Raw genomic sequence first — 27,927 nt, forward strand, 5'->3', positions numbered from 1 at the left:
GTACTCATAACCCCAGTGGTAAAAGTTTAGTGGTGTCTCCTTTGTGAAATTCTGTGGGAGACCTCAAGGAAGAATGGGTCTGCTGATCTCACATGGAATTATAGGATCTGTGAAACCCTGTCAGTTTGGTCCTAGGATCATCATGACTTTTATGATATTCTAGGGATCCTAGGCTGTGCTATTCCACGGCCTCCCTCTTCTGTATCCCAATTTCAGCTGCAGCCCACATCTTACATGTCTTTTTCTATTTTTCCATCACTCTGGCAGCCTAACTTTTCTTATTTCTGCTTCTATTTACTGCACCTTAGCTTTCCTTTTTTCTCGTCCTTTCCAAGTTCGAGTTGCATAAGACAAATCCCCAAATTAGACCCTAGGTCCCACGACATTCTGATTTCCTGGAGATTCTTTCAGTAAATTGCTCCTTCTGTACCTTGTTATTTTGGGTACTTGAAGATACACTGGAGAGGATCTATTATGGGCAAGGCACTTCTTTTATGTCAGGTCCTATTCAGCCTTAAATCCTATGATCATAGATTGACGAGATGACCCTCCCTCCCAAAAGTGTTTGTATTTGGAAAGACTTTGAGGGCAGAGGAGCCTTTACGATCCCACTCTGCCACTTACACCTACCTATCTGATATTGGGCACAATACCCATACCTCTGGGAGGCCCATTCTTCTCACCCATAAAACAAGGGGTTGAACTAATGACCACTGAAGTCCCTTCTTGCTCTAAATCTATGACCAAAGACCTATAGGAAAGAGGTCATAAGAGATGGAATAACAAATGGTGGTATTTTGGGGATAGCGATCCAGCCCCATGTCTCTCAAATCTTTCCAAATAAGAAGCAGTTTTTGTTCCACCCAAAGGTGGGCCTTGCTACAGAAAATGAAGATATCTTAATAGGAGGCCTTTCTCCTGATTTCGTTAGAAGAAAAATCATGGGATTTTCCCTTAAAGAACCAACTTCACTTAGTAACGGAAATCAGTGCCCAAGTCACCGAACCTCCTTGCCACTCAACTTCTCTATCTGTAAAATGGGGATAATAATTACACTACTAGCCTCACAGGGTGCTCCCTCTCAGTTGAAGAAATACTTGGCATGAGAAAGGCAAAGGCAACGTGCTTCTAACTCCTGCTAATTCTTGAAAGTTTGGATGGTTTTCCTTTAACTCCTCCCTGTCCATGCTTTGAAATAAAATCAGTGTTTCTTGGCTCTGCCCCTCCTTCCCCAGTGGCAGCACAGTTAAGTTTTGACTCCTTCCAGTTCTAAGTCTGTGATTCAATTCAACGACTTAATTCAACAAGAATGTATTAGACATTTACAATGTGAGAGCAGCTGCGGATACAAAATCAAAAAGGAAACAAAGGACTGCTATTCTATTTGGATACGAGCCTATTAAAAACATATCTTGGAGAATGTGGAGAACTTGCTGGTTTCAACAGAGAAGGGAGTCCTAGAGCTTAGAGACATCCTGGTATATTTGAAAGTGCACTTGGCTTTGGAATCAGTGGATAAGTCATTTCCTTTCTGTCAGTCTCAGTTTCTTCATCTATAAAACGGGCCTAAAATAATTTTCAGTACCTACATTAAAGGGCTGTTGTGTGTAGAGTCCCTTGTGACACTTAAGGCCATCTATAAATCTGAGGTATGATTCTTTTTGTTCCAAAGTATAAAGCACTCTATGAATGTGATTTGTGATTATTTTTATTGCAAACTACAAAATTCTATATAACTATGGGATATTATTGCTCTCTGTTGGGAGATTAAAAAAAATAACAAGTATACTGTATAAACTGAGAATGTTGGGTTTTTTTCCCCTTCTGTATTTACTAGGTCATTCAGCTTGCAGTCTAGGGTGTCATTCCTTCTGACTGTTGCTTTTAGTGACTTTTGCTGTAAACAATTGTGCTGTAAAGTGAGAGGCCTTCATTTATATTTTATGGCTTTTGCTCAATGAAACATAAGTTCACTTATAAATATTCAACATGCTATTTCAGTCAAGAAAGAGTCAACAAAGAACTAACTGAGAGTTTGGAGACAATACCAAGCAGTCTTTAAGGGGAAAATGTTGGGAATTCCCTGGATATTGCACTGAATTTGGACCCAAGAATTCTGTCTGGGATGGATGCTTCAGCTGAAGGAGGGAAGGAAAGAAAGTTCCATTATCATGTCAAAATGCCAGCTGAAGACAAATTTGACAGTATGAATCTTAATGTTAAAATTGACACTTCCTGGGTCTTCCAGGATGCAGAAGATGCTGATGATGTACATGGTGGTCTTTCTGAAGAAGGAGCAAAGAGCAGTGAAGAAGATGCTGGAATTCTTAGGAAACAGCTAGAAACATCAGAGCAAAGGCTGAGAACAGCTGTTGAGAAGCATGTGAGGTCAGAATCCCGGCTTAGAAACAGGTAAATACGCTATTTCAATTTGTTTTTAGAAATTTAAACAAAAAGCACCAGTTGCATGATACATATAACTTCACAGCAAATCAACTGGCATAAGTGTTCAGTACAGAGCCTGTGCCTGACAGTTGATTTTATGGTACATAGAGAAACAGAGATGATATGAATACTTTCATACATTGTAGAGAAGAAATTCAAAATGGGACCAGTGACCATCACATGCTTGAGATGTATAGATTCATAGACTTTCAGAGCAGTATTGAATATTGAATGTCAAAACTGAAAAAAAAAACCTTAGAACTTAAAATATTAGAGCTGGAAGGGACCTCAGAACATAGCAAGTAGAATGTGAGAGTTGGAAGGGACATTAGAACATAGAGTGTTAGAGCTAAAGGGAATATTAGAGATAATCTAATTTTATCATTATGCAGATAAGGAAATTGAGGTTCAGACAGGAGAAATTACTTATTCACAGGCACACAATGAATTAGTGGTAAAGCTGAGACTCTAACCCAGGTCATCTGATTTTCATCCTGTGTTCTTTGTAATATACCATGATGCCACCCTACATCACCGGGAGGCAGCTTTGTGTAGCAGGTAGAAGGAAGGGAAGGACAAGGGAATAGGCATTTATATAGTGCTTATTATGTGCCAAGGATTGCTCTAAGTACTTTTTTTTTTAACAAATATTATCTCATTTGATCCTCACAATAAATCTATGAGGTTGGTGCTATTATCACCATTTTACAGTTGAGGAAATTGAAGCAGACAGACTTAAGTGACTTGCCCAGGGTCATACATACTGAGAAGTGTTAACATCTAGATTTAAACTCAGGTTTTCCTGATTCCAGGCCTGGTACTCTATCCATTGTTCCACCAGCTGCCTTTGGACTTCGAAAGCCCTGGATTTGGAGTCAGGAAGACTCAGGTTTGATCTTCTCTCACTTACTTAGTGCCCCTGGGCAAATCATTTAATCTCTCTCAATCCAGCACTGTTGTGAGGACCAAGTGAAATAAGATACCTCGATGCCTTAAAAAAACCAAAAAAACAAAAAACAAAAAACAAAAAAACAAAAACAAAACAAAACAAAACAAAAACAACCAAAAAAAACAAACAAATAAACTGCTGGGGCAGCTAGGTGGCACAGTGGATAGAGTACCAGCCCTAAAGTCAGGAAGACCTGAGTTAAATCTGGCCTTAGACTAAACACTTGACACTTACTAGCTGTATGACCCTGGGCAAGTCACTTAACCCCAATTGCCTAAAAAAAATAAACAAACAAAAAAAGAAATAAACCATATAAATGTGAGTGGTGATGATGATGATGATGATGATGACAATGACAATCATGACAACTAAGTAGTTTGGTCTAAAAACAATGAGATGGTGGTCTTTCCATTTTAGTATTAAGTATGTCCTGCAGACTGAAAGCCTGGCTGCCTGGCTGCCTGATTCTCTGGCCCACTGGTGAGTGGCTAGGATAGCATTACCAATCAAAGAGAGAAGCCCTCTGTAGGTTTAGGGAAGGAAGAGTTTGGCTCCATTCACCACCACTTCTCTAGCTTCAGAGAGCCTGCTGTGTTGCTCTGTAGGGCCAGACTAAGAAAGGGGGACTCAATCTCTAGATGAGACAAAATACTTATTTTTATTGTGCTTTTATAGTGCTTATTATAGACAGTAACATAATTAAAGGAAAATAGAGGAAATTTGTGAGTTATGAGTTTGGGATGTATAAAATTCTTGTAGAGTGATTTGAGATAAACTTGAGCGAGAGAAAGAGAAGTGAATATGCATTGAGGGAAGAAAATGGCAGCATGAGAGAATGCCGTGGTTTAGTGAAACTATTAGGCCACATTACAAACCACTGCTAAAAGCAACAAATCAAATATTCATCACTTCAAATGCTATAGGATTGAAGAGCTGGAGTTGTCAGAGCAGAAGCTTCTTCAAAGGGTCAGTCAGCTGAATGCCCAAGTGTACCAAGAAGAAAATGCCTATCTTCAAACTAAAGAGAAACTGGAGGAGATTCAGGAAGAATTGATGGATCTGGTAACTTCTCATCCTTTCTACTCTGTGTTTATGTTACCTGGAAATTTAACAGAAGGCACTTGTAAAAGGTATAGTTTGGTCAGTGGGAAAGGTCTTGACTGGGGAATCAAGAGATCTGGGCTCCTGCCTCAGCTGTTTATGTGATCTTGGACTTCTAATTTCGTATACTATAGAATCAAGGATTTTGATCTGGAAGGGATCAGAGGCTATCTGGCCCAACTCTCCTCATGTTAAAGATGAGGAAACTGAGGACTGCAATAGTGAAGTCACTTACCCAGGGTCACACAGGCAGTATGTGATAGAGCAAAGATTTGAACCCAAGTCATTTGATGCCAAATTCAGTGTACCTGTGTAGGTCACATTTCTCTCATCTATAAAATGAGTTAGACTAGATGACCATTCTTTCTTGACCCAACATCTTATGGGAAATGGGAAGAAGCATGGTTAATGGAAACAGCACTAGATTTGAAGTTAGAGAAACTAGATTCAACCTGCATGATCGTAAACAAGTGTTCTTAGGTTCCTTTTATTTCCATCATTCTATATTCTGTGTTCTAAATTCTCTTCCAAATTGGACATTATAAGTTCTAAGATTCCTCCAAGCTGTAGAAGTCCATGTACTGAGATCATTTTTGGAGTTGACATTTCACTTTGAGTGTTTTAAGTGTTCTGACATCCCATATTCTATGTTCTGAGGCCTCTTATTGGTCTAAAGCTCTACATTCTAAGATCCCTTCCAGCTCCGATGTTACATTTTCTGTCCCAAGGACCCTTCCCAATTTAACATCCTTTGTTCTAAAGTCCTTTCTAGGTCTAACATTTTCTGTTCCAAGGTCCTTGGAACAGCTTTGACTTTCTGTGATCTTTGTTCTAAAGGGCCTTCCATCTCTCATTCTCTTCCAGTTGTAATACTGTATGTTCTCTTGTCTCTTCTAGTTCTGACATTCATGCTCCATGTTCCAGGGACCCTTCTAGCTATGACATTCCATGTTCTAAGGCCCCTTCCATTTATATTATATTATGAGACCTCTTTCAGCTTTGACATCCTGTCAAATAAGTGGAAATTGAGGATAGTAGATGTGTATAACATTTCATCCATAAACATGGAATGCTAATGTAGGAGAACCACACTGCTATTATTATGTAGCTAAAGTCCTCATTAAGGGATGTTTTTAAGTCAGCTAATTTTATTTAAAGCATATTATATAATTGTGATAAAATTATGAAACAGAAAGTAGATTGATGTTAGTAACAAACCTGGTTGGTAACTTTTTTAAAAAATTGAATTCAAATAAAGCCATGGTAACACATCTGCAACTGGTATTTCAACTAGTTCATTCTCATTGAAATATGGTTCTATACTGATGCTCAGTGAAGTGAGCAGAACCAGGCGAACATTGTACACAGTAACAGCAACATTGTGCAATGGTCAACTTTGATAGAACTCACTCTTTTCAGCAGTACAATGATCTAAGATATTTCCAAAAGACACATGTTGGAAAATACTATCCACATCCAGGGAAAGAATGAGGGAGTCTGAATGCAGATTGAAGCATAATATTTTCTCTCTTTTTTTGTTTTTGTTCTTTCTCGTGGTTTTTCCCCTCCTTCTAATTCTTATTTCACAATGTGACTAATGTGGAAATATGTTTAATATGATTGTACATGTATAGGCTATATCAGATTGCTTGCCATCTTGGGGAGGGTAGAGGGTAGGGAGGGAGGGAGAAAAAAAATTTGAACTCAAAATCTTATAAAAGTGAATGTTTAAAACTATCTTTACATGTAATTGGAAAAATAAAATACTAAGAAAAAATGCAGTATAATTCTACAGCTCTAACTGAGGACTTGGTGAATTATAGACCTCACTCGATTTCATCATATCTTTTTCTAATTTTCTACTTATGGGAGAAACCAGATAGGAGTTGGCATTTTGTTTCCATAGCTTACTGTGTGACTGTGAACTAACTATTTAATATGAGTTTATAGACTCTATAGTTTAGAGCAATGGTCTGTAATATTTTTCTTTCACCTCCTTACCCTATCATTAAGAAAGAAAATGGGCACATGAAGATAATATGCAAATATTTACTTGTTTATAAATTATATTCATGTACTATTGTACTAATAGTGTACATGACAAAAACAAAATAGAAATTTAAAGGGGTGTAGAGGATGAAAATAAAAGGATGAAATAATATTTTATCCTCGAGTCAACAGGAAGTCATTAGTGTTTGTTGAATAAAAGAGCAATATGGTCACACTTGTGCTTTAGGAAAATCCTTCTGAGAGCTGTGTGGAGAAGGGTTTGGGGAAGGAAAAATGTGAGGACAAATTAAGAGGATATGGCAGTAGTGTAAGTAAGAGGTGATGAGGGTCAGAATGAGAGTGATAGCTGTGAGTTGAGTGAAGAGAACAGATGGGAGAGGTATGAAAAGATAGAAACATCAAGATTTATTGACTGGATACGTCATGTGAGAAAGGGTGAGGAGTCAAAAATGACACCAAAGTTCTGAATGTGGGTAACTGGAAGGATAGTGGTATCCTTGACAGCAAGAGGTACATTTAGAAGAGGGGTCAGTTTCAGGGAAAAGATAATGTGAGAACCTATCCGTGCCTGTTGATATTGTGTACTCTTCTCAGTCCCATCCAAATAAAAAGGGAGAAGAAAGGTTTATAGCCCCAAAGACCACCTTCTGAGAGGAGACAGGATCCTACACTGTGGACAGAGCAGTAGGTTTTCCTAATGTCAGCTGTGTGTTTGCTACTATGGGTGTTCAAGTAGTGATTAGACTATAACTACCCTGAGGGACTAAAGCCTGACTCAGAAGATGGTAGGTTGGGAACTTGCAGCATGGATAGAGATGATGAAGTATGGGAGTTAGGGGGGGATAAGGGTTAGTTCAGAGACAAGCCATACAACTGGTTATTGTGATGAAAGTTGGATGTGACCCACCTTCTCATCATGCGATCAGTTGATTACCCAATTCTAGGATAAGACCATGGAATACATTTTGAATATCACTGGTTTAAAGTACAGAACATTGGATTTGGATTCAGAAGAGAGTTGTCTTCAGTGTATTGAAGGGCTGTCATGGGGATGAGGCAAGGCAACAAAGCATTTATTAAGCATTTACTATGTACCAGGAACTGTGTTAAACATAGGGATACAAATACAAGCAACAATACAGTCGCTGATGTGACAGAGCTTACTTTCTAATGAAGGAGGGCAATATACAAAAAGGAGCTGGAAGGGGGTGGTGAGAGGGAAGGTACCCGCACAGGAGCAGGGTGGCAAAGTTCTGAAATATGTCAGAGGCAAAGCTGAGAGGGAATGAAATATGGCTGACCTGGGCCTATTCCCAGAATGGAAGAGCTCACTAATAGGAGAAGGAGGCCAGAGAAGCAGAGGGATATTACAGGGTGAAAAGGCCCCACTTGCTTAGGGAAGTTCCAGGATGAGAGGGCTACTAAGGCATAGTGTTGAAGTCTCAAGTGTCAGAAGGAGGTACCAGAGGGGTTCTCTCTGGCTTTAGAAGGCTGGAGAAGGAAATGGCAAACCAGTCCAGTATTTTTGCCAAAATGACCCCAAAATAGGGTCACAAAGATTCAGACATAATTAAAATGACTGGTTAACAACAAAGTTTCTTCCAACTTGGAAAATTTGTGACCTGGGTTCAAATCTCACATCTGACCACAATTGTCTACACAACCTTAGGCAAACCACTGAATATTTTGGTCCTTCAATTTCTTCCTCTATAAAAGAGAAATAATAATGTCTGTTCTGTCTAAGCTTGCTGGGTTATTATGAGGAAAGTGCTTTGTAGACATGAGCTGCTGTTAATATTATTATTTTTTTCAGGTTGAAGAAACTGAAAGAGCTCGGAGGGTACAAAGAGAAAAACTTCAGCAGTTTCAGGACCAGTTGTGCAGGAAAGACGAAGAACTGCAGAGCCTGCTTTCGTCCTTTGAGCATTATAAGTGGAACCAAAGGCAGCAAATGGCCATGGTGAGAGAGCAGGAAGGCTTCCTCAAGGGCCAGGTGCTTCGACTGGAGGAGGAAGCCCAGCACCTCCGCGAGGCCACAGCTTCCCTGATGACCGAGCTTGAAGCAGGGGGAAGCCAAGGCTTGGATTCCAAGTTACAGGTCCCATTGGAAAAGAGTAGATCAGAGCCTTGGAGTATTGGGGAGGATCTGGCTGAGCTCCGGGCTTTCTTAGAAGTGGGTGAGCTTCAGGCTCGGAGACAACTGGCCACTTTGCAGCAAAGCCTAATGGCACTGCTTGCTAAAGAAGAGAGCAACAACCAAGAGAAGGAAAAAATCCTGCGTCAACTCCAGGAGCACCGGGACACAGTGCTCTACCTCCTCATGAACAAGCTGGAGGATTCCCAAGGTCTGGGGTCAGAGCTGCCAAGGGAGGAGCTCAAAGAGCAAAATGGCAGCCTGCAAGATGAACTAGGAGCCAAGGTAATAAATGAGACCCAACATGGCACCCCTCCCAAGGACAGTGCCAACTTGGTAAGTGAAGAAAATACGGGATGTGAGCGTGAATTTGTTTACTTAGAACTTCTTTTTTTACACTCATGAATTGGGAAGTTATGGTTCTATGCTAGGTGTTATTTGGGGGAAGGAAGAGAAGGGAAGAGAATAAGCATTTGTTAAGTACCTACTGTGTGCCAGAGATGTGCTAAGAACTTTTACAGATATAATCTCATTTGAACCTTAATCAGGGAGGTAGGTGTTCTTATTGTTCACATTTCCAGTTCAGGAAACTGAGGTGGGAAGGGGTTAAGTGACTTTCCCAGTCATTGTCTGAAACCAGATTTGAATGCAGGTCTTCCTGACTCTAGACTTGGTGCTTTATCCCCTGTGACACCTAGCTGCCCAGGATAAATGGCATGGCCACAGCTCTCTTGGAGCTAAAAGTTTAGTTAGTAATAACAACAATGAAATAGTAATAACAACAATAAAAATAAATTGTAATAACTGATATTTATATAATACTTTAAGGCTTATGATGAGCTTTATAACAACCCTAGAAGGCAGGTACTACTATTATCCCATCCTTTAGATGATAAAACTCAGGCTTAATATAGCTGTAGCTTACCCAGTCACACAACTGTTAAGTATCTGCAGTAGGGCTCCAACCTAGATCTTCCGTACTCCAAGTGAGGCACTTTATCCACTATGCTCAGTGTGGGCCTAGGTGAAATAAAGAACACAATGCTATATGAAACTGCCTGCTGGACTTCGTGATGCAAACTATAAGTACTCTTAAGAAGCCCGAGGAAAGGAAGCTTAGTGGCTTAGTCAGGAGAGCCTTCTTAAAGGAGGAACTGGTATTTGACTAGGACCTTGGACAGTGGGTAGGGTTTTGGGAAATTGGAGGAATTTAGGGATAGTCATTGAGAGAAAGGGAAGGAACCAAAATGGTAACAAATACTAGAAACTGGGTAGATCAGCCTGAGAAGAGTCACTATCACTAAAAGTCAATAATACTTCAAGGGTTTATGGAAGTTATCCTGTATATAGCACATCTGTACATAGTTATTTGCATGTTGTCTTTCTCATTAGACTGTGAGCTCCTTGGGAGCAGGGACTGTCTTTCACCTTTCTTTGTGTCCCCAGGCCTTAGTATGGTGCTTGGCACAAACTTGTCTCTTAATAAATATTTATTGACTAACTGGCTGAGCCTTGTACCAAGGCCGATCAGAGCTCCTGTGCCACAGAAGATGGTCTTAGAGAGTTGCCTTGCTGAAAAATTCATCATGCTGTAGCCAATCTGTTGATAGGCATCTCTAAACATGACAGGACATATCCTGGGATACCAGACATCTAGTCCACCACAAAACCTGTGCTTGAACCTCTTCCAAAATGGTAGAACCCATAATCGCTTATTTTCTACTAGCACAGCTTTTGAGAGCCAAGTGTCACCTGCTCATAATAATAAGATATTGGAAATGCATTTTAGCAGGGGAATAATTATGAATATTTTCCATTACTATTATCAAATATCACATGTATTTAAGAAGTTTATAGTTATAAAGCACTTAATATAAATGTTCTCTTTTGCAGCAGGATGGAGTGAAAAAGCAATGAACTTGGAGTAAAAAAATCTGGGTTTCAGTCCTAGTTATGCTACTTATTACCTGTATGACTTTTGAAAAGTCACTTGACCTTTTGGTACCTCAATTTCCTTATGTAAAGAATTGGAGTAAATTGTCTTTAAGGACCCTTTCAGATTTAAATATTATGACTTACCCAATAACCCTGTGAAGTATAGCAGGCAGCTATTTCTCACATTTTATTATGAACAAAATCATGGGATCTCTTATTTCATGGGTCTCCAGAAGGGAATCCAGAGGCTTTACATCTCCCCTAGCAGAGTGGTCTGTACACAAAGGGTACTTAATAAGTGTTTATTGTTTAGTATTGTATTATAAATAATACAGTTTTGTTCTGGCCTTGCCTGCTGAAATGTGATAAAGGTCATAGGCCAGCACAGCACATTTCATTAGGGTGGATGCCTTGAGAATTTTATTTTCTTCTTTTTTTAAAGCACATATTTATTAATAAGTCAATCATAAAATATATAATTCTTATTTGTCTAACAAAATAAAGAAACTAACATGTAACTAAATTAGTTTTTTTTTAATCAACAATTAAGCTTGACTGAAATATAGGGATAGGGCTCAGACCTGTGGTTTCCTGTATATAGGGAACTCTGAGATAAGGAAACTCCCTTGAATAGTGTAGATTGGCTCCTTATTGGCAATTTATGGTCTTAGTTACAGGCAATTTATAGTCTTAGAGACCATACTATACTATACTATAACTATACTATACTATAAGGTACCTATATATATAGTTACATATATATATAGTTACATATATATATGTATATGTAACTATACATACTATAAGGTACCAATCTACATTTTACTAAATGGAGGCAAGGGGTTAAAATCCTGAGTGTGGAAAACCAGATTAAAATGTAGTCGGGAAAATTTTAAACCAACTAAATAAAAATACAATACAACATAGAGAATATTGATTTGTACTTTCCTAATTCAATATGCAACTACAGGAATCTATTTTTGTTTGAGTATGATAGCACTGACCTAGAGTAACTTGAGGAAGCTGGGTGACTTGCCTATAATTACACACCTTAGTTGTCAGAGGCAAAACCTGGGTCTTCTTCATTTTACTATCCATTATACCATGCTTCCTCTCAGTTTAAAAATATAAATAAAAATGGGGATACAAAATATCATTTTTGAACAGAGAATGTCTGGGCATGCTAGGTATACCCTGCATATTTGTCAATGATAGAGATGCAGGCAGAGAAATGGAAGGCAAGATGGTGCAGTGCAAAGAGGCCAGGATTTGTAGTCAGATGTCATTCAGTTGTTTTTCAGTCTTGTCTGACTCTTTGTGATGCCTTTTGGGGTTTTCTTGGCAAAGATACTGGAGTGGTTTGCCATTTCCTTCTCCAGCTCATTTTACACATGAGGCAACTAAGGCAAACAGAGTTAAGTGACTTGTTCAGTGTCATGTAGCTAGTGAGTGTCTGAGGTCAGATTTGAACTCAGGAAGATGAATCTTCCTGACTCCAAGCCTGACACTCTATCCACTTTAGCTGGTTTGAGTTAAAATCCCAGCTCTACCAAATGCAAGTTGTGTGACCTTGGGCAAGTCACTTTCCTTACTGATAAAAGGAGGAGATTGAACTGAATGTCTTCATTGGTTCCTTCAAGCTCTTTATCTAGGATCTTATGGTGAGGTGGAAGGTGTGTTGGATCAAGAATTGGGAGACCTGCTTTCTCCTGTGGTGTTAGAAGTTTGGGACCCCCTTTGAGGAAGGAGGTTGAGGGGAATACCGGTGCTCTCTCTCTCTCCTACACTGGCAGTGAGCTTCTATCTCCAGCTCTCATCAGCTGAGGAGTAGCTGAGGAGGGTAGCTTGGACTCCACTCTCTATTCTCCTTGCCAGAGAATAGAAGGGTTCTGGCGTAAGAACGGTCTACAGGTGTAGGGAACCTGCAGCCTCAAAGCCACATGTGGCCTGCTAGGTCATATGTGGCCCTCTAGGTCCTCGAGTGCATCCCTTTGACTGAATCCAAACTTCACAGAACAAATACCCACCGCTGGTCTAGCAGCTACAAAGAATCAGATAATTTCCAGAGTTGGAAGGAAACTTAGAGGCCATCTAATCCAACACATAGACAAAAGTAACCCCAAATAGAACATACTCAGCCAGTGGTAATCCAGTTTCTTCTTGAAGAAGTCCAATAAAGGGGAGCCTATGACCTCTTTAGGCAGTTTGTTTCACTCCTGGAAATCTCTAATTGTAAGGATATTTTGTCCTAGGAGACAGAAGATGCAAAGCATTAAAAAAAAAATGTCCTTACGTAGTACAATTATCAGAAATAGATGCTTGCTCATTGATTGATTGAGTCCTAGTGCGAAGAAGAAATGCTTTTTTGCATTGCAGGAACAAAACATCTTTTTGACCTTGTCACTTTCATTATGACAGCACTTTGCTCATTTTAGCGTAACTAGAGAGACACCTAGTGGCAAGAACAGGACTCTTCATGTTTCTAGTCAAATCCAAAGAGCATATACCTAGGTGCCTTTTTGCTCCATACAAAATCCTTGCATCCATTTGAAAATGGCAAAGTTGGGTAATGAGACATTATTAAGTTGTACAAACACGGGAGAAAAAAAGTTATGTGTGATATGAAGCTGTGGAAAGTTCATAGTATAAGAAGTCAAGAGGCCTCAATTGTTTTGTTGTTGTTCAGTCATTTTTCAATCACGTCTGACTCTGTGATCCCATTTAGGGTTTTCTTGGCAAAGATACTATAGTGGTTTGCCATTTCCTTTTCCAGATCACTTTACTGTTGAGGAAGCTGAGGCAAACAGGGTTAAGTGACTTGTCCAGAGATACACAACTAGTAAGTGTCTGAGGCCAGATTTAAATTCACAAAGATGAGTCTTCTTGACTTCAGGCCTTGTACTCTATCCATTCTGCTACTTAGCTGCCCAATGACATCTGTCCAACACAGGACCAAAGGGTCGCATGAGTGTGACCACAACACTCCTGAGTATGGCTCGACCAGATTACAATGTAATGAGGAAATATTTAACAAAATAAGTAAAAATACAATAAAACATAGATAATATTACAGCTTAAAACTAAGTCAATATGCAGCTTATAGAGGTCCTTATGTATGGGCTTAGTGGCCCCATTTCTAGTTGAGTTTGACAGCATTGGTCAAGATTATGCCATTAATTCCCTGTGTGACCTGGAATAAACCACTTGCCTACTCTTGACTTCAGTTTCCTCACCTGTAAAATGAGAGAACTGGACTAGGTGAATTCTCAGGTCCCTTTGCAGCTCCAACTTTCTATGTTTTAAGGTTCCTTCTATCTCAAAGTTGCTTCTAGTGCTAATTTCCTACGAACCTGAGAACGCGATGACATGCTTAGCACCTTTTAAAATTAAGATGCTAGCCTATGTGATTACTAAATCAAGAAAGGAGTTATGATTGTTTGCTTTTGGAAGCCCTTAGAATTGAAAATAATTACTATCAGAAGTCTGCCATTTACAGAGGACACCTTGAGTCATTAGTGGGGACTGCTGGGGAAGTGCCAAGCCCTGCAATGATGCCAGATTTCCTATCAGGATTCATGACCAAGAGTCTGGCCAAATGTGGGGGCAGGGAACTAAGGCATCTGATTCACAGTTCAGGTATTTAGTCAAACAACGGATGCCAAATCAACGTCACCATGAGCTTGATAAAGAGAAGAGACAACTTCACTGGCAGAACCAATGCAAAGACAAACCTGAACTGGAAGGGAGCCTGAGTCCAAATCACAGGGAAGCCGTCATCTCATTGTGGAGAGGAGTGAGTCAGTGATAGGAGTGAGAGCCGTGTAGATTTCGTTTAATTAATGGGGAGCTATCCAATACTGCACGTTAAAACGCTCAAGGTACCGTAAGATTAGAAGTTTACACTTGATCTCCCAGCGTCTGCTGGATAACAGAGCTGTTTTAAGTCATTTAACTCAGATAAACTCTCTCAAAAAGTTGGAAGGAACTTTATTAAACTATACATACACACACACACACACGCACACACAGAGCCATTAGATTAAATTCATTTTGAAGAAGAAAGAGAAATATATATCTAGAAGTTAGACCCACCCTAAGTAGTCATGACTGTGGAGGTAGGTGGCTCAATGGATAGAGCACTGAGCCTAGAATTAGGAAGACAAGTTCAAATTTGGCCTCAGACATTTATTAACTGTGTGATCCTGGGAAATTCTATTAACTGCTATTTGCCTCAGTTTCCTCATCTGTAAAATGGGCATAATAATAACACCTATTTTCCCCTGACCAGGGTTGTTGGGATTATCAAATGAGATAATATTTGTAAAGCACTAAACATAGTACCTGGCACATAGTAGATGCTATATAAATTTTAGCTGTTGCTGCTATTACTACTACTACCACCACCACCACCACCACCACCACCACCACCACTACTACTACTACTACTACATGTATGGGGATTTTAGATTTGTCTTTTCTGTTTCTTGCTGGAGAGGCAGCATCATCTAGTGCATAGGGAGCTAGCTTTGAAGTTAAGAACTCAGGTCAAAGCCTACCTCTATCACAGACTGTCTGTGTGGCCCTGGGCAAGTCACTTAACCACTCAATGTTCTAGACAACTCTAAGATGGTGGTTCTTAATATTCAGGGGGTGAGTGAACTTGGATGGGAAAAATACCTTACAAATTAAACTAAAACATAATTCTTGGAAGGGGTCTATCAAAGGGGTTTATAACATAGAAAAGATTAAGAACTCAAGTACTGAGACTGTAAGTTGCAGAAAAATGTGCAAATCATCATTGATAGAGGGAATATCCTCACCTGGCAGTTCCCTCTGCCAATAAAATCACAGGTCCAGCCCTCATTCCTTTTTTTTTTTCTGACATGCCTTCTGTCTATTAGCAATTGTAGTTGCTATAAATAAACTATTGCAAATTAATGGCATAGACCCCAGGAAGGTCAGTGATAAAAAGAAAAATGTTCCATATGCACAAAAATATTTAAAGCCATATTTCCTATGGGAGTAAAGAACTAGAAACCAAGTAGATGTTCATCAATTGAGGAATGGCTAAACAGATTATGTTGTGATAATGTAATGAAATATTATTGTGCTGCAAGAAATAATGAATGTGATTAATTCACGTAGACCAATATAAAGTGAAGTAAGGCAAGGAAAACAGTGACTATGATGACGTAAAGGGAAAGAACAATCTCCATAAAACAACTGAAACAAAATGTTGTTAAATTATAATAATCAAGCTTGACCCCAAAGAAGATATAGGAAGAGACATCCTCCAACTCCTTTAAATAATTGGAATATCTACAGGTTTGGAACACTGAATTAAAAGTCAGTCTTTTGTGTTGATTGCTTTTTCTAAATTATTTTTTGTCTTCTTACTCTTTAAAAAAGTCTTCACTGGGGGCAGCTACGTGGCGCAGTGGATAGAGCACTGGCCCTGAAGTCAGGAGGACCTGAGTTCAAATCCGGCCTCAGACCAAACACTTGACATGTACTAGCTGTGTGATCTTGGGCAAGTCACTTAACCCCGATTGCCTCACTAAAAATAAACAACAAAAAAAGTCTTCATTATAAGAGATGGCTCAGGGGGAGGGGCAAAGGGATGACCATAGGTGATGTGATGATAATAATAGCATTTATATAATAACTTTTGCAAAGTGCTTTATAAATATAATCTCATTTGATCCTCATGATAACCCCAGGATCTATTATTATCCCCATTTTATAGAAAAGAAAACTGAGGCATACAAGTTAAGTGACTTGCTCAGAATCACACAGCTAGCAAGTATTCATTTGGATTTGATTTTAGGTCCTTCTGACTCCAGGTTTGGTGTTCTATCCTTGATTTTGTAAAAAACAAAAGTTATCAATAAAATTTATTTTTAAAAAGAAAATAAATGGTAGCAATAACAATAGGTTGCCCAGTAATAGATTGCTATAGTTTTTCCCATCCTTTGGGAATAGTCTAAATCAGTGGTGTCAGATTGAAATAGAAAATGGGTCCTGTCATATATTGATTTAGAAATCCACAAATTAACACTATTTGTATTTTAATCAAATATTATGACATTGTATTAATCTATTTGAATTTGTACCACATTTTATTTATTTTGTTAGATATGTCCCATTTAAATCTTAATCTGGTTCTGGCCTTACTTGGGAGTTTTGGGGCCCAAGTTTGATGCCTATGGAAAAGAGAAGGTACCATATTGTACCTGAGCTATCTAAAATTTGGGATTTGTTCCTACCTGAAGCATCTTAGCCCAACTTTCTTCCCACGTTGTTAATCATTATTTTTCTCCCCAGGAATATTCATGTTTACCAGAAATTATGATATTTAATTTAACACAATTTAACAAAAGTCTGTTAAGAAGTAAGTGCAAAGTACTATATGAGACTCTGGGAATACAAATTCCCAAAAGCAAAAGCAAAAAGTCCCTACCCTCAAAGAACTTACAGTATATATATGTTCTATTAGAATAACACAACCTATACATAGATATATGAATCCAAAGCATATCCAATGAAGTAATTTTAAGAGCAAGAAAGGTAGCAGGGTCTGAATGTTGTGCTTGGAATCAGGAAGACCTGGGTTCAGTTGCCACCTCTGAATCTTACTAGCTGTGAGATCGTGGATAAATCTTTTAACCTTTCTGAACCTCAGTTTCCTCATCTGTAAAGTGGGAATAATAATATCTGTAGTATTCACCTGATGAGTTAGTTGTAAGGCTCAAATGAGATACTGCATATATGGCATCTCAAAAAGTCTTGATGAGGTTCTAAGCTTTTTAGTAACTTAGTGTGGTCCTGAGCTACTAAAAAGGGTGGCTAGGTGGTACAGTGGATAGACTTCTGGGTCTAGAGTCAGGAAGATTCATCTTCCTGAGTTCAAATCCAGCTTCAGATACTTACTAACTGTGATCCTGAGCAAGTCACTTAACCCTGTTAGCTTCAGTTTCCTCATCTGTAAAATGAGCTGGAGAAGGAAGTGGCAAACCACTCCAGTATCTTTGCCAAGAAAACCATAAATGGGGTCCAAAGAGTCAGACAGGACTGAAGTGGCTGAAAAACAACAAAAAGAAGCTATTAAAAAAGCTTAAAATCTCACTAAGATTTTGTATAGTGTAAGGCACTTTATAAATGTTGGTGTTTATTATTAATAACAGTTATGAAATCAGGGAAGACCTTTGTAGGAGGTGGTACCCATGCTGTGTCTTGAAGGAATCTAGGGATTTCAAGAGGCAAATGAGAAGAGTGAATACATTTCAGACATAGCAGATCATCTATTTAAATGCATGGAGACTGTAGATGGAATATCCTTCGAAATGTACAACTCTCAGAAAGTCTACATGACCATCATGTTATTGGAGTTTTCTTGGCATGATTGCCTATCTATTGAAATTCTCAGGTAGATTTGTACTCTTCTAATGGATGTTCTTTCTCCTCCCATAGAGATTACAACCCTTTTCTATCCACTCATCCTGAATGATTCTCCTTGTGCTTTGGTATAAATCTTTCACAGAGGAAAGGCAGAGTGATGGAGAGGAAAGGGCACAGGATTGCGATTTGAGATCTGACTTCGAGTCTTGGCTTTGTCACACTACTTGGCTGAGTGACTTTTAACAAGTCACTTTTCCTCTCTAGGCTCCAGTTTCTACATTTACAAAATGAAGGAGATGAAAATATGCTCATCTGATGATTTCTAAGAGCCCTTCCAGCACTGATAGTCAGTGACTAGGTGATCTCTAAGGTCCTTGCTGATTTTATGATCTACATAGTGCAGTCTTTTAATATGTTGAGATTACTGTTATGGCATTCATACTATCTATTGTCTCAAATTCTTACTAGATGACCAGTCTACACTGCAGAAAGATAGTGAATTGTGCCCATAGTTGAGAAAAGATAAGAGTTTTGATAAATAATTCAGTGCTTTCCATATCCCAAAGCGGCTGGACATTGAAGTTCATCTTTTTAACACTAACATTCTCCTGGAAATACTATCTGACTGTGAATCATAAAACACTTCAGTCTCAAGAGGAGTAAAACTGTAGGTGACCCAAAGAGTGATGGAAAGAGATGCATCATGGGTAAAAGTAGCCAGTAACACATGTACCAACAATAGTGCATAGTCCAAAAGAAATCAGAAAGATCTTCCTTATAGCAAATTAAGATTAAAGTATGGAGCACAGAAAAACCATGTTTTATAAGAATAATATACATAACCATAGTATTTTGCTTTTAAATTTTCAGGAAGCTCAAGACTTGACTAAAACCAAAGACTTTGAACTTTTGTTCTCTACAGCATCACAGGCACAGGTAGGAACAGGAGTGTTTGAACTGGGCTGTGGTTCTGTATCCACTCTTAGATAAGATCTGAGAGTTACCCTCTGTCCTTCAGGACTTTGTCCATTCAAAAAAGATATGATTGGTTAGTTAATGGAGGTGTATATGGATCTCATTCAAAGAAACTGAAGATTAAATATGTATAGTCACAATGACAACTCTCATCAGAGCTTTTTTTTTTAAAGTAGGCTTAATCAATAGATACATGTTAATAGACTTAGATCAAGTGCTACCTCCTATAAAAGGCCTTTCCCGATTCCACCCTTTATCAGTGTCCAACATTCCACCACTATGAAATGTCTTTTAAAAATATGTTTTTTCTGCTTTCTTATATACATGCACTTTTTTTCCCTCAGTGGAATGTAAAATCCTTAAGGATAGGAACTGTTTCATTTTCTTTATTTAAAAAAGGACCCAATATAGTGCCTGGCACATCATAAGTAGTTAATAATTCCTTGATAAATTGAATTGAATTTATAGTCATAAAGTAATTTCAAATATATTGTTTCATTCGATCCTCAGCATCAACTCAGTGAGGTAAATAATGTGACTGTTATCTTTATTTAACAGATAAGCAAACTGAGGCTCAAAGAGGTCACAGAAAATTATCATTAGAAGGGGCCTCAAAAGCTATCTAGTTTAACCCATAATCCCCCAAAAGAATTCTCTCAAAACATGCACAAGATACCTAAGTAGCATGATAGGGAAGATTCAGATTTTATCTAAGACTCTGTCCTGTCCTCATGAAACTTTTTGCACAATATAGGTATAAGACATAAGTATAGATATAAAAAATTAATCATTTCTGATATGTATATTAGAGATTTACAAATCAAAAAGTTTTGTAAGATCTAAGAGAGAAGATCATCACTAACTTGGAGCATAGGTAAATGGTTCATGTAGAAAGTTCTCTATGTTTGTGTCTTATCCCCTTACTAGTCTGTAAGCTTCATTAAGTTGGGGGTGTGGCTGGCTTACAATTTGCATCTTTCTCTGGCATGTCAGTCAATCAATCAGTCAATCAACAAGTATTTTTTTAATGCCTGTTATGTGCTAAGCACTGGAGGTACAAAGAAAAGGAAATAAAAGTTACTGGGGAAGACAGCATGTAAACGACTATGAACAAACAAGATATTTGCAAGCTGAATTATAGATAATCAATGGAGGGAAGGTGGTAGCATTAAGGATTGGAAGAGACTTATTGCAGAAGTGGTAATTTTAGCTGAGACTTAAACGAAGCCAGGGTATTTAGGAGGCAGAGATGAAGAGGAAAAGAGTTCCAGGCACAGCAAGTGAAAATGCCCAGTCAGGAGATGGGATGTTTTAATGGAGAAATAGCAAGGAGGGCATTGTCACTTGATCACACAATCCTTGTGGGGGATGTAAGGTGTAAAAAGTCTTTAAAGGTAGGGAGGGACAGGATTATCAAGGGCTTTAAAAAGCACATAGAGGGGGCAGCTAGGTGATGCAGCAGATAGAGCTCTGGCCTTGGAGTCAGAAGGACCTGAGTTCAAATCCGGTCTCAGACACTTGACACTTAATAGCTGTGTGACCCTGGACAAGTCACTTAACCCCAATTGTCTCAACAACAACAACAAAAAAGAGCAAACAGAGGCACCTAGATAGCACATGGATAGAGTGTTGGGCCTGGAGTCAGGAAGACCTGAATTCAAATCTAGTCTCAGGCACTAACTAGCTGTGTGACCCCAGGCAAGTTACTTATCTCTGTCTGCCTCAGTTTCATCATCTGTAAAATGGGGGTAATAATAGCACCTCCCTCCCAGGGTTGTTGTGAGGATCAAATGAGCTAATAATTGTAAAGTACTTAGCTCAATACTTGGCACTTCATAAATGCTATATTATTATTATTATTATTATTATTACTGTTTCTATTACATTTGATCCTAGAGGCAATAGGCAATAGAGCACCAGTGGAATTGATTAAATGTGTGTTCAGCATAAGCATACCGTTCTGTACAGATGTGGACTTAATAAGTATTCGTTGAATGGACAAATGAATGGAAAACATACAAACAAAAAGAATAAAGAATAAATCAAGACAATATATAAATACCACAGTACTCAAAGGGACAATCCAGAGAATGGGCTTCAGAACAATGGATTAAAATTTCAGGAAAGCAGACTAGATTCCACATGAAGAATGTGGTCCAAACAATGTGTGCTATATGAAAGTAGAATGAGCCATCTCATAAAATAGTGAGTTTCCCAGCCATGGAGGTGGTAGATAGAATGTTATAAAACTTGTAAAGAGGATGCTTATGTTAGGTGGAAGGTTAAATTAGATCACCTTTGAGGTTGCTTCCAACTCTGAGATTCCGCATTTCAGCAATTCTAGGAGAAGTAGGATTGTAGAGGAGAGTGAGGATAGTGTGGTCTGGAAGAGTTAAGAAGTGTTTACTGGAAGGTCTAGGATTTGATTTGAATAGGGATGAATAGGATTGGGACTGGCAGAATAAAGAAAGATAACTTTCCCGGTTAAATAAATATTGAATAAAAGATTGAAGCCATAAATAAGAATAAGCTTATGAACTTGGACCTGTGATTTCATTGGTATAAGGGAATCTCAGGTGAGGAAACACCCTCTACTAGTGCAGATTAGCACTTTCTCTCCAAATTACAGACTTTGAAAATAGCCTAGATCACTAAATGGTTGTGACTTTCCCAAAGTCATCCAACAAGTATGTATCATTGGTGGGATTTAAACCCACATCTTCCTGGCTCCCAGATTGATTTTCTTTCCCCTTCTTCTCTGAATCGTAAAACACACTTGCCACATGGATGAAGAGCAAATAGACTTACTGACTAGTGAATTATAGGCAAAATGAGGAGGATGTTAAGATCAAGCTTGATGTGGTATGTAGAAAAAAACTGCTGTCAAGAAGTAGTATTTATTATTACATACCTCTTATTTGAAAACGTTGTGTAAGAGAAGAAAAAAAAATACTAGAATAGGAGCCAAAAGATAGACAGACAGGGCATTTATTAAGAGCTTACTATGTGCCAGGTGCTATGCTAAGTGCTAGTCATACAAACAGACAAAAAAATAAGACAGTCACTTTCCTAAAGGATCTTACATTCTAGTGGGGGAAGACAACACATAAAAGGAAATTGAAAGGGATGGTGGTAGTGGTGCAGGAGGTATCTGCATGGGCAAAGTCCAGAAGGAAACCAGGGAGTTGTGGGCTGACCAGGTTTAGGCTAAGCATAGCTTACATAGGTTCTTCTCAAATGGAAGTTCAGGGGCAAACTCACCAATCAGATGAGGAGATTGTAGAGGTGAAAGCATGAAGAGCATGAAGATGGTCACTGAGGTAGAGTTTCAGAAAAAATGAAGCCCTGCATGCAAGACTTAACTCTAGGCATGTGATGTTGGGCAAGTCCCTTAACTTTCTGATCCTGTTTTATCAACTGCAAAAATTAAGATAGTAATATTAATGGATTGTTGTGGGGTTTGATATGCAAGCTGTAAAGTGCTTTAGAAATATGACATATGAGGATTATAATTATCCACAAGAAGAGTTTGTAATATATACAACTAAAACTCCAACACAACAATGATTATTATTTTCTCCCCTGTCTCTTGCTTTCTTCCTTAAGAGCAAGCCCTCATTTGTTCAGGATGAATTACTACCCCTCAAGTGGGAGGTAGCTCTTGATCCCAATAGAAACAAAGCCTGTCAAACATCATTTGTCACTGAAAATGCCAAGGGATCTGGTGCTGTTACAGGTATGGATGTTTCATGTCCTCTTTCAGGATGATTAATGTTCAAGAATCAAGTGCATGGTGTAGACGTATGAAGGAAGTGATAAGTAGCTTATGGCCACCCTACTGATTGATTTACATGAGGGAATTATTAGGGGATAACAGTAATTTAATTATTATTGAGGCCAATAATAATTACTTTGGGGGAATATTAAATCCCCATGTACCTAGCCATCTCTGCTTACATTAATTATTTTTGTGTCCAGAATTTATCAATACTATAACCTAAAGGGGACTTTAGTCTTGCTCCGTGACCTCTTCTGGAGTCAGAAGTGTTGTAGAGAAAAACTGGGTTTATCTAAGTGAACTCAGTAGCTTCAGCTAGCAGCTAGAATAGCTTGCTGCATTACATACTTTAAATTGCAATTTTCTGAGGGTATGCAAGTTCATTGAGAGAGTGTAAAGACTTGCATTTTTAAAAATTTTCTTCATTGAATTCAGGACCTTAGACTCAGTAAGATATATCTCCATGATGCTCTTCCTGCCTCCCTTCCCAAATGTCATTCAAACAGCTGACCCACCTTATATTGTTTGCTCTCAATACTCACAATGACATACATTAGCACAATCCTCCACATGCTTAACTCAAACTTCAGTGAGAGGGTGGTAATGGTCTAAGGTGCTTGAATATTGGTGACTTGGTTCATCCTCTGGTTATCTCAACTTTTCTTTGTTACTTTGACATTCTCATTGCTTCCTGGCAGATACAACCATCCCTTTAGTTTTCCTTATAATTTATTGAGCTATCATTTCAAGGTCCTGATTTGTCTTTTCCAATATACATTGATATAAAATATTTATGAAAATAATAATACCTGAACATTAACCTAAACTTAGCAATGTTTTATCTAAATACTGTTAAGACCCATTATTGGACCCTAGTTGGCTTTGGTCACTTCCATCCTCACTCTAATTTAGTCTTTTTTCTATTAAAAAATATCAGAGTTGGAAGGGACCTTAGAACACAGAATATTGTAAGTCAGCAATAATAGTAGTAATAGCAACAACAAAATAATAATAACTAACATTTGTATAGTACTTTAAGGTTTTCAAAATATTTCATTTTAGTTATCTCATTTGAGCCTCATAGCAGCTCTGTGAAATAGGTGTTATTATCCCCATTTTCTAGATAAGAAAACTGAAGTTCAAAGGAGCTAATTGCTTTGCCCAGCACTATACAACAAGTAATCAAACATCTGAGACAGATCTGAAATCAGATCTTCCTGACTTCAAGGTCTAAACTCTATCTATTACATCACCCTAGATCTTTTAAAATGGAAGATTTGATATCAGACCCAGAAGAATCTTTTCATAAAGAATATTAGAACAGAAAGAGCATGAGGACATAAAATATAAGAACTACAAGTAACATTTGAACATAAAAACAGAATTCTAGAGGTGGACAGGAATCTTAGAATTTAGATGTATAGAACTGAAAAGGACCTTAGAGATCATTTAGTCCAAACCCTTCATTTTGAAGATGAGGAAAGCATAGCTCAAAGAGGCAAATTCTCTAGAACACATAGCTTGTTTGTTACAGCACTGGAACTAGGATTCAGGTCTCTTGCCTTTTTGGTTTATGTTTATTCATTGCATTATGACTCTAGAGCACTTTACCCTTTATACTATCACATCCATATTTTCATTCTGGCCTCACAATAATTCTGTGGGACAGATAGGTCAAGTACTATTATTTCCATGTTATAGATGAAGAAGCTGAAACTCAGAGCAGCTAAACAGCTGAGCTGAGATCATACATCTCTTTAATAGTAGAAGCAATAGGGTAGTTGTTGGGGATGGTGGGTATTGGAAGAGCTGGCTTAAAACCCTGAGTCTCTTAATTCCATTCAACTTCCCTTCCTTGGATCAAAAATGTTATTACTTCTATCATTGAATTAAGGAGGCCTTTTGTTTTATTCCCTCTTCATATACTGCCTAGAAGATCAAGGTGCCAGAGATCCTTTATAGCCAGAATAGGAAAATGGGTAACAATTATTAAACAGAGAAAAAAAAACATGACACCCCAGACAATGGGTATGCATCGGCAAATGTTAATTGTTCATGATGCCTGCAGCATCATTCATTATGCTTCTTTGTACATATCTATTTATTTCAAAACCATATCTCTCTAGGGCTGCCAGCTGAGCAAGACTGTGATGGGGGCTCATTTAGAGGCATGAAAGGATCACCAGCCTTACCTCCTACCTTGGACAACTTGGATGAACTACTTGAAGAAATCAGGATATCTGACAGTGAACAGGTGAGACCAAATTTCTCTGTCTGCAGAGTCTCATAACTACCCAATCAGAGACTAAATGCTGGAAAAGACTTCTAAGGACACCTGGTCCAACTTAGATGTGGTCCAGAATCCTTTTTGCAACATCCCCAACAAATAACCATTCTGCCTTTAGGTAAAGAGCTCAGGAGAATCAATTCTCTCCCAAGGCAGCCCTTTCTATTCTTTGTTAGCTCTCTATGGCTTTTTACAACTTGCATTGGTTTAAGTTTCCTGTGCAGCCACAATGGTACTTTTAAGAAATATTCTCCACCTTCTCCCCCATAAGGAATTTTTCTTTGTATTTTCAGATTTTCATTATTGAAAGTTTTCCATCCCTGTTTGTCTGACTTCCCTCACAGAACATGGGCACTTTTCTACTCCCCCCATCCCTTTTCATTTTTAAGCCCTCAAGTAGATAATATTAAAATAGAGAAATAGATAGTTTCATTGCACTTGCTAGGTGTACTTCAACCCTGGGAAAGAATTTCTATGTTTTAAAATGCTAAATTGCATTCTCAGACACGATCTTCTCAGTCAGCTGTTAACTTCCTCCAAACCTTCCTTTTTCTTTGGAAATCTCTATGTTCACTACTGATGGCAGTGATAAACATCCTATATGTGCCCTGAAGACTGTTTGGACTATGGGTACATAACCCTTAGTTACTTCTGGTAAGGCCATTTTTGCCCATAGGCATCAGCAGGGGTTGGCATGGTCCTCAAGTTTGACAAGCCTCTTAAGGCTCTCCATCACTTTTTTAGCCACATGTTCTGAGAAGGCTGAAGAGCTTTCTATTTTTTATGTCAGTCAACAAACAGTTATCTCTGTGCCTCTCTGTAGGGACTCATTAACCATTACACATCTCTTCTTCCATGAACTTGTTCTATTCTTCCAAAGGATGCTTGAATCTCAGTGATAAACTGTAGAGTAAAACTATATTTATAGCCCTTTTGCTTTTTCTGAGGTAAAGATCAACTGACATTTTGTGCATACAGAGGTTATACTTGGTATTATTGGTAGAAATGCAAACCTAATATAATCTGTATCATTTACTTCTTATTCTTCATACTTTTTTGAAGGCAGATCATTGATCCTTTGCTTTTTTTGTAATTATAATTACAACTTACCTTTATATAGTACTTTAAAGTTTAAAAAGTGCTTTGAATTTGTTATTTCACTTGAACTTCACAAAAATGCCATTAGGTAGTTACTATTGTTATCATTAACCATATTTTAGAGCTAAGGAAACTGGGGCTGAGAGAGGTTCAATAGCTTGCTCATGAACACATAGCTATTGTGTCAAATGCAGTCTTTGAGCATAAATTTTCCTGACTTCAAAATTAGAACTCCATTTACCTACCCTCTTAGGTAACTCTTACGTCTAAGCACTGATAAAAATTGTCTTTGCCATTTTTGTTTACTGCATGGAGGGAGTCTCATTTTGCTCATTCTAGCCATATCTGATTAGTTGCCTGTATTTGGCATCTAGAAGATTTCTGCCATGCCCTTACAAAATCAGAAAGACTGAACATAATCCCCAAGCAGAAATTCAATTACAAATTAGAATTCATTCCATGCTTTGTTTTTGCTTGCCATTCAACTTCAAACAGTTTCCTTTACTTCTTTTGTTCCTTGACTTTTTGGAAGTGGTTTCCCTTTTGGTAGAAGTAGGTAGAGACTGGATGACCATCTGTCAACCACGGTGTAGTGGGGATTCTTGGTCAGGTATGATTTGTACTAAATGGCTGACCTCTGAGGTCCTTTAGAGTTCTACAATTCTATAATTTTCTAATTCACAGGGCATTGATAAATTTCAAATGAGTTGTGACACAAAGTATATTGTAGACTGTAAGATATAGCTTGTTGTTATGGCAAAACTAATTTTAAATAAAAGAAAAAAGAGCCAAATATTTATTAAGCACTTATTATGTGTTAGGCATTGTGCTAAATGCTGGGGATACAAATACAAACAAAAAGAAACACAGTCCTTGCCCTCAAGGAACTCACATTCTAATAGGGCAAGACAACACATTAAAGAGAGCTAAGAAAGGGTGGGGAATGGAGGAAAAGGTACCTGGTAGGGGCTTGGTGGTAAAGGCTGGTAAATGAAGGCTGATTAATTTGGGTCTTTCCTCAAAATGGAGGTTCTGGGACTTCCACTTCTGGGAGCCAAGATGGCAGAGTAAAAAGGTAGTCGCTCTTACCCTCCCCTATCAACCTCTGAAAACTCAGAAAATATCACCCCAGAAAAAACCCTGGAACAGCTGAACCAGAAGAAAGACAGGGTGCAGCAGTGCAGTAGCCCAGGTAGCTAGAGGGATTGATGGGAAAGGCCCCGCTTACCCTGGGGGAAGGGGAGCAGTACGAAACAGGAGTCGCTCAGCCAGCTAGTGGAAAGACCCACTTTCACACACCGGGAGGAGATTCTGGCGCCTCCACATTCTACAGCAAATGGGTCACCCAGTGCCTCAGCAAAAATAAGAGAAGCAGCACTACAAAGGGCCCCAGGTGGATAATGATAAAAAAAAATTTAATCAAGTGGGTTGAATGGATCCAAGTAAGTGGATTAGTCTGAGCTAAGAAAATGTACTAAGAAAGGAGGAGGCAGACAAGGGTAAATTACATTACAGGAAAAGACACAAAAACCTATTAGAGCAGAGGTAAAGAAGGGAGGGGGATGAGCATTGTTTGAACCTTACTCTCATCGGATTTGGCTTGAGAAGGGAATAACATAATCAGTTAGGTATAGAAAACTAACTTACACTATAGGTAGTAGGAGGGGAAAGGGGAAAGAAAAGGGAGGGGGTATAGAAGAGAGGGAAGAAGCAGTAAGGGTAAAGGGGAAAAAAGGGAAAGGGATAATAGAAGGGAGGTGGGACTGAAGGAGGCGCTGGTCAAAAGCAAAACACTAGTGGGGGGGAAGGAGAAAGGA

General features: G+C 38.5%; 1 protein-coding gene across 1 annotated transcript in view; it reads left to right on the forward strand.

Moving 5' to 3' along the window:
• Positions 1–2,125: 2,125 nt before the first annotated feature.
• CUNH4orf50 (chromosome unknown C4orf50 homolog) overlaps positions 2,126–27,927 on the forward strand; it is a 109,555-nt gene continuing 83,753 nt past the window's right edge. The window contains exons 1-6 of the mRNA XM_027836606.1: positions 2,126–2,412; positions 4,318–4,456; positions 8,319–8,924; positions 18,843–18,908; positions 22,554–22,683; positions 24,852–24,979. Coding sequence (XP_027692407.1) covers positions 2,126–2,412; positions 4,318–4,456; positions 8,319–8,924; positions 18,843–18,908; positions 22,554–22,683; positions 24,852–24,979 — 1,356 coding nt within the window. The remainder of the gene's footprint in view (positions 2,413–4,317; positions 4,457–8,318; positions 8,925–18,842; positions 18,909–22,553; positions 22,684–24,851; positions 24,980–27,927) is intronic.

Source organism: Vombatus ursinus, unplaced genomic scaffold (assembly GCF_900497805.2).
Source record: "Vombatus ursinus unplaced genomic scaffold, bare-nosed wombat genome assembly UNPS02014818.1, whole genome shotgun sequence".
NCBI lineage: Eukaryota > Metazoa > Chordata > Mammalia > Diprotodontia > Vombatidae > Vombatus > Vombatus ursinus.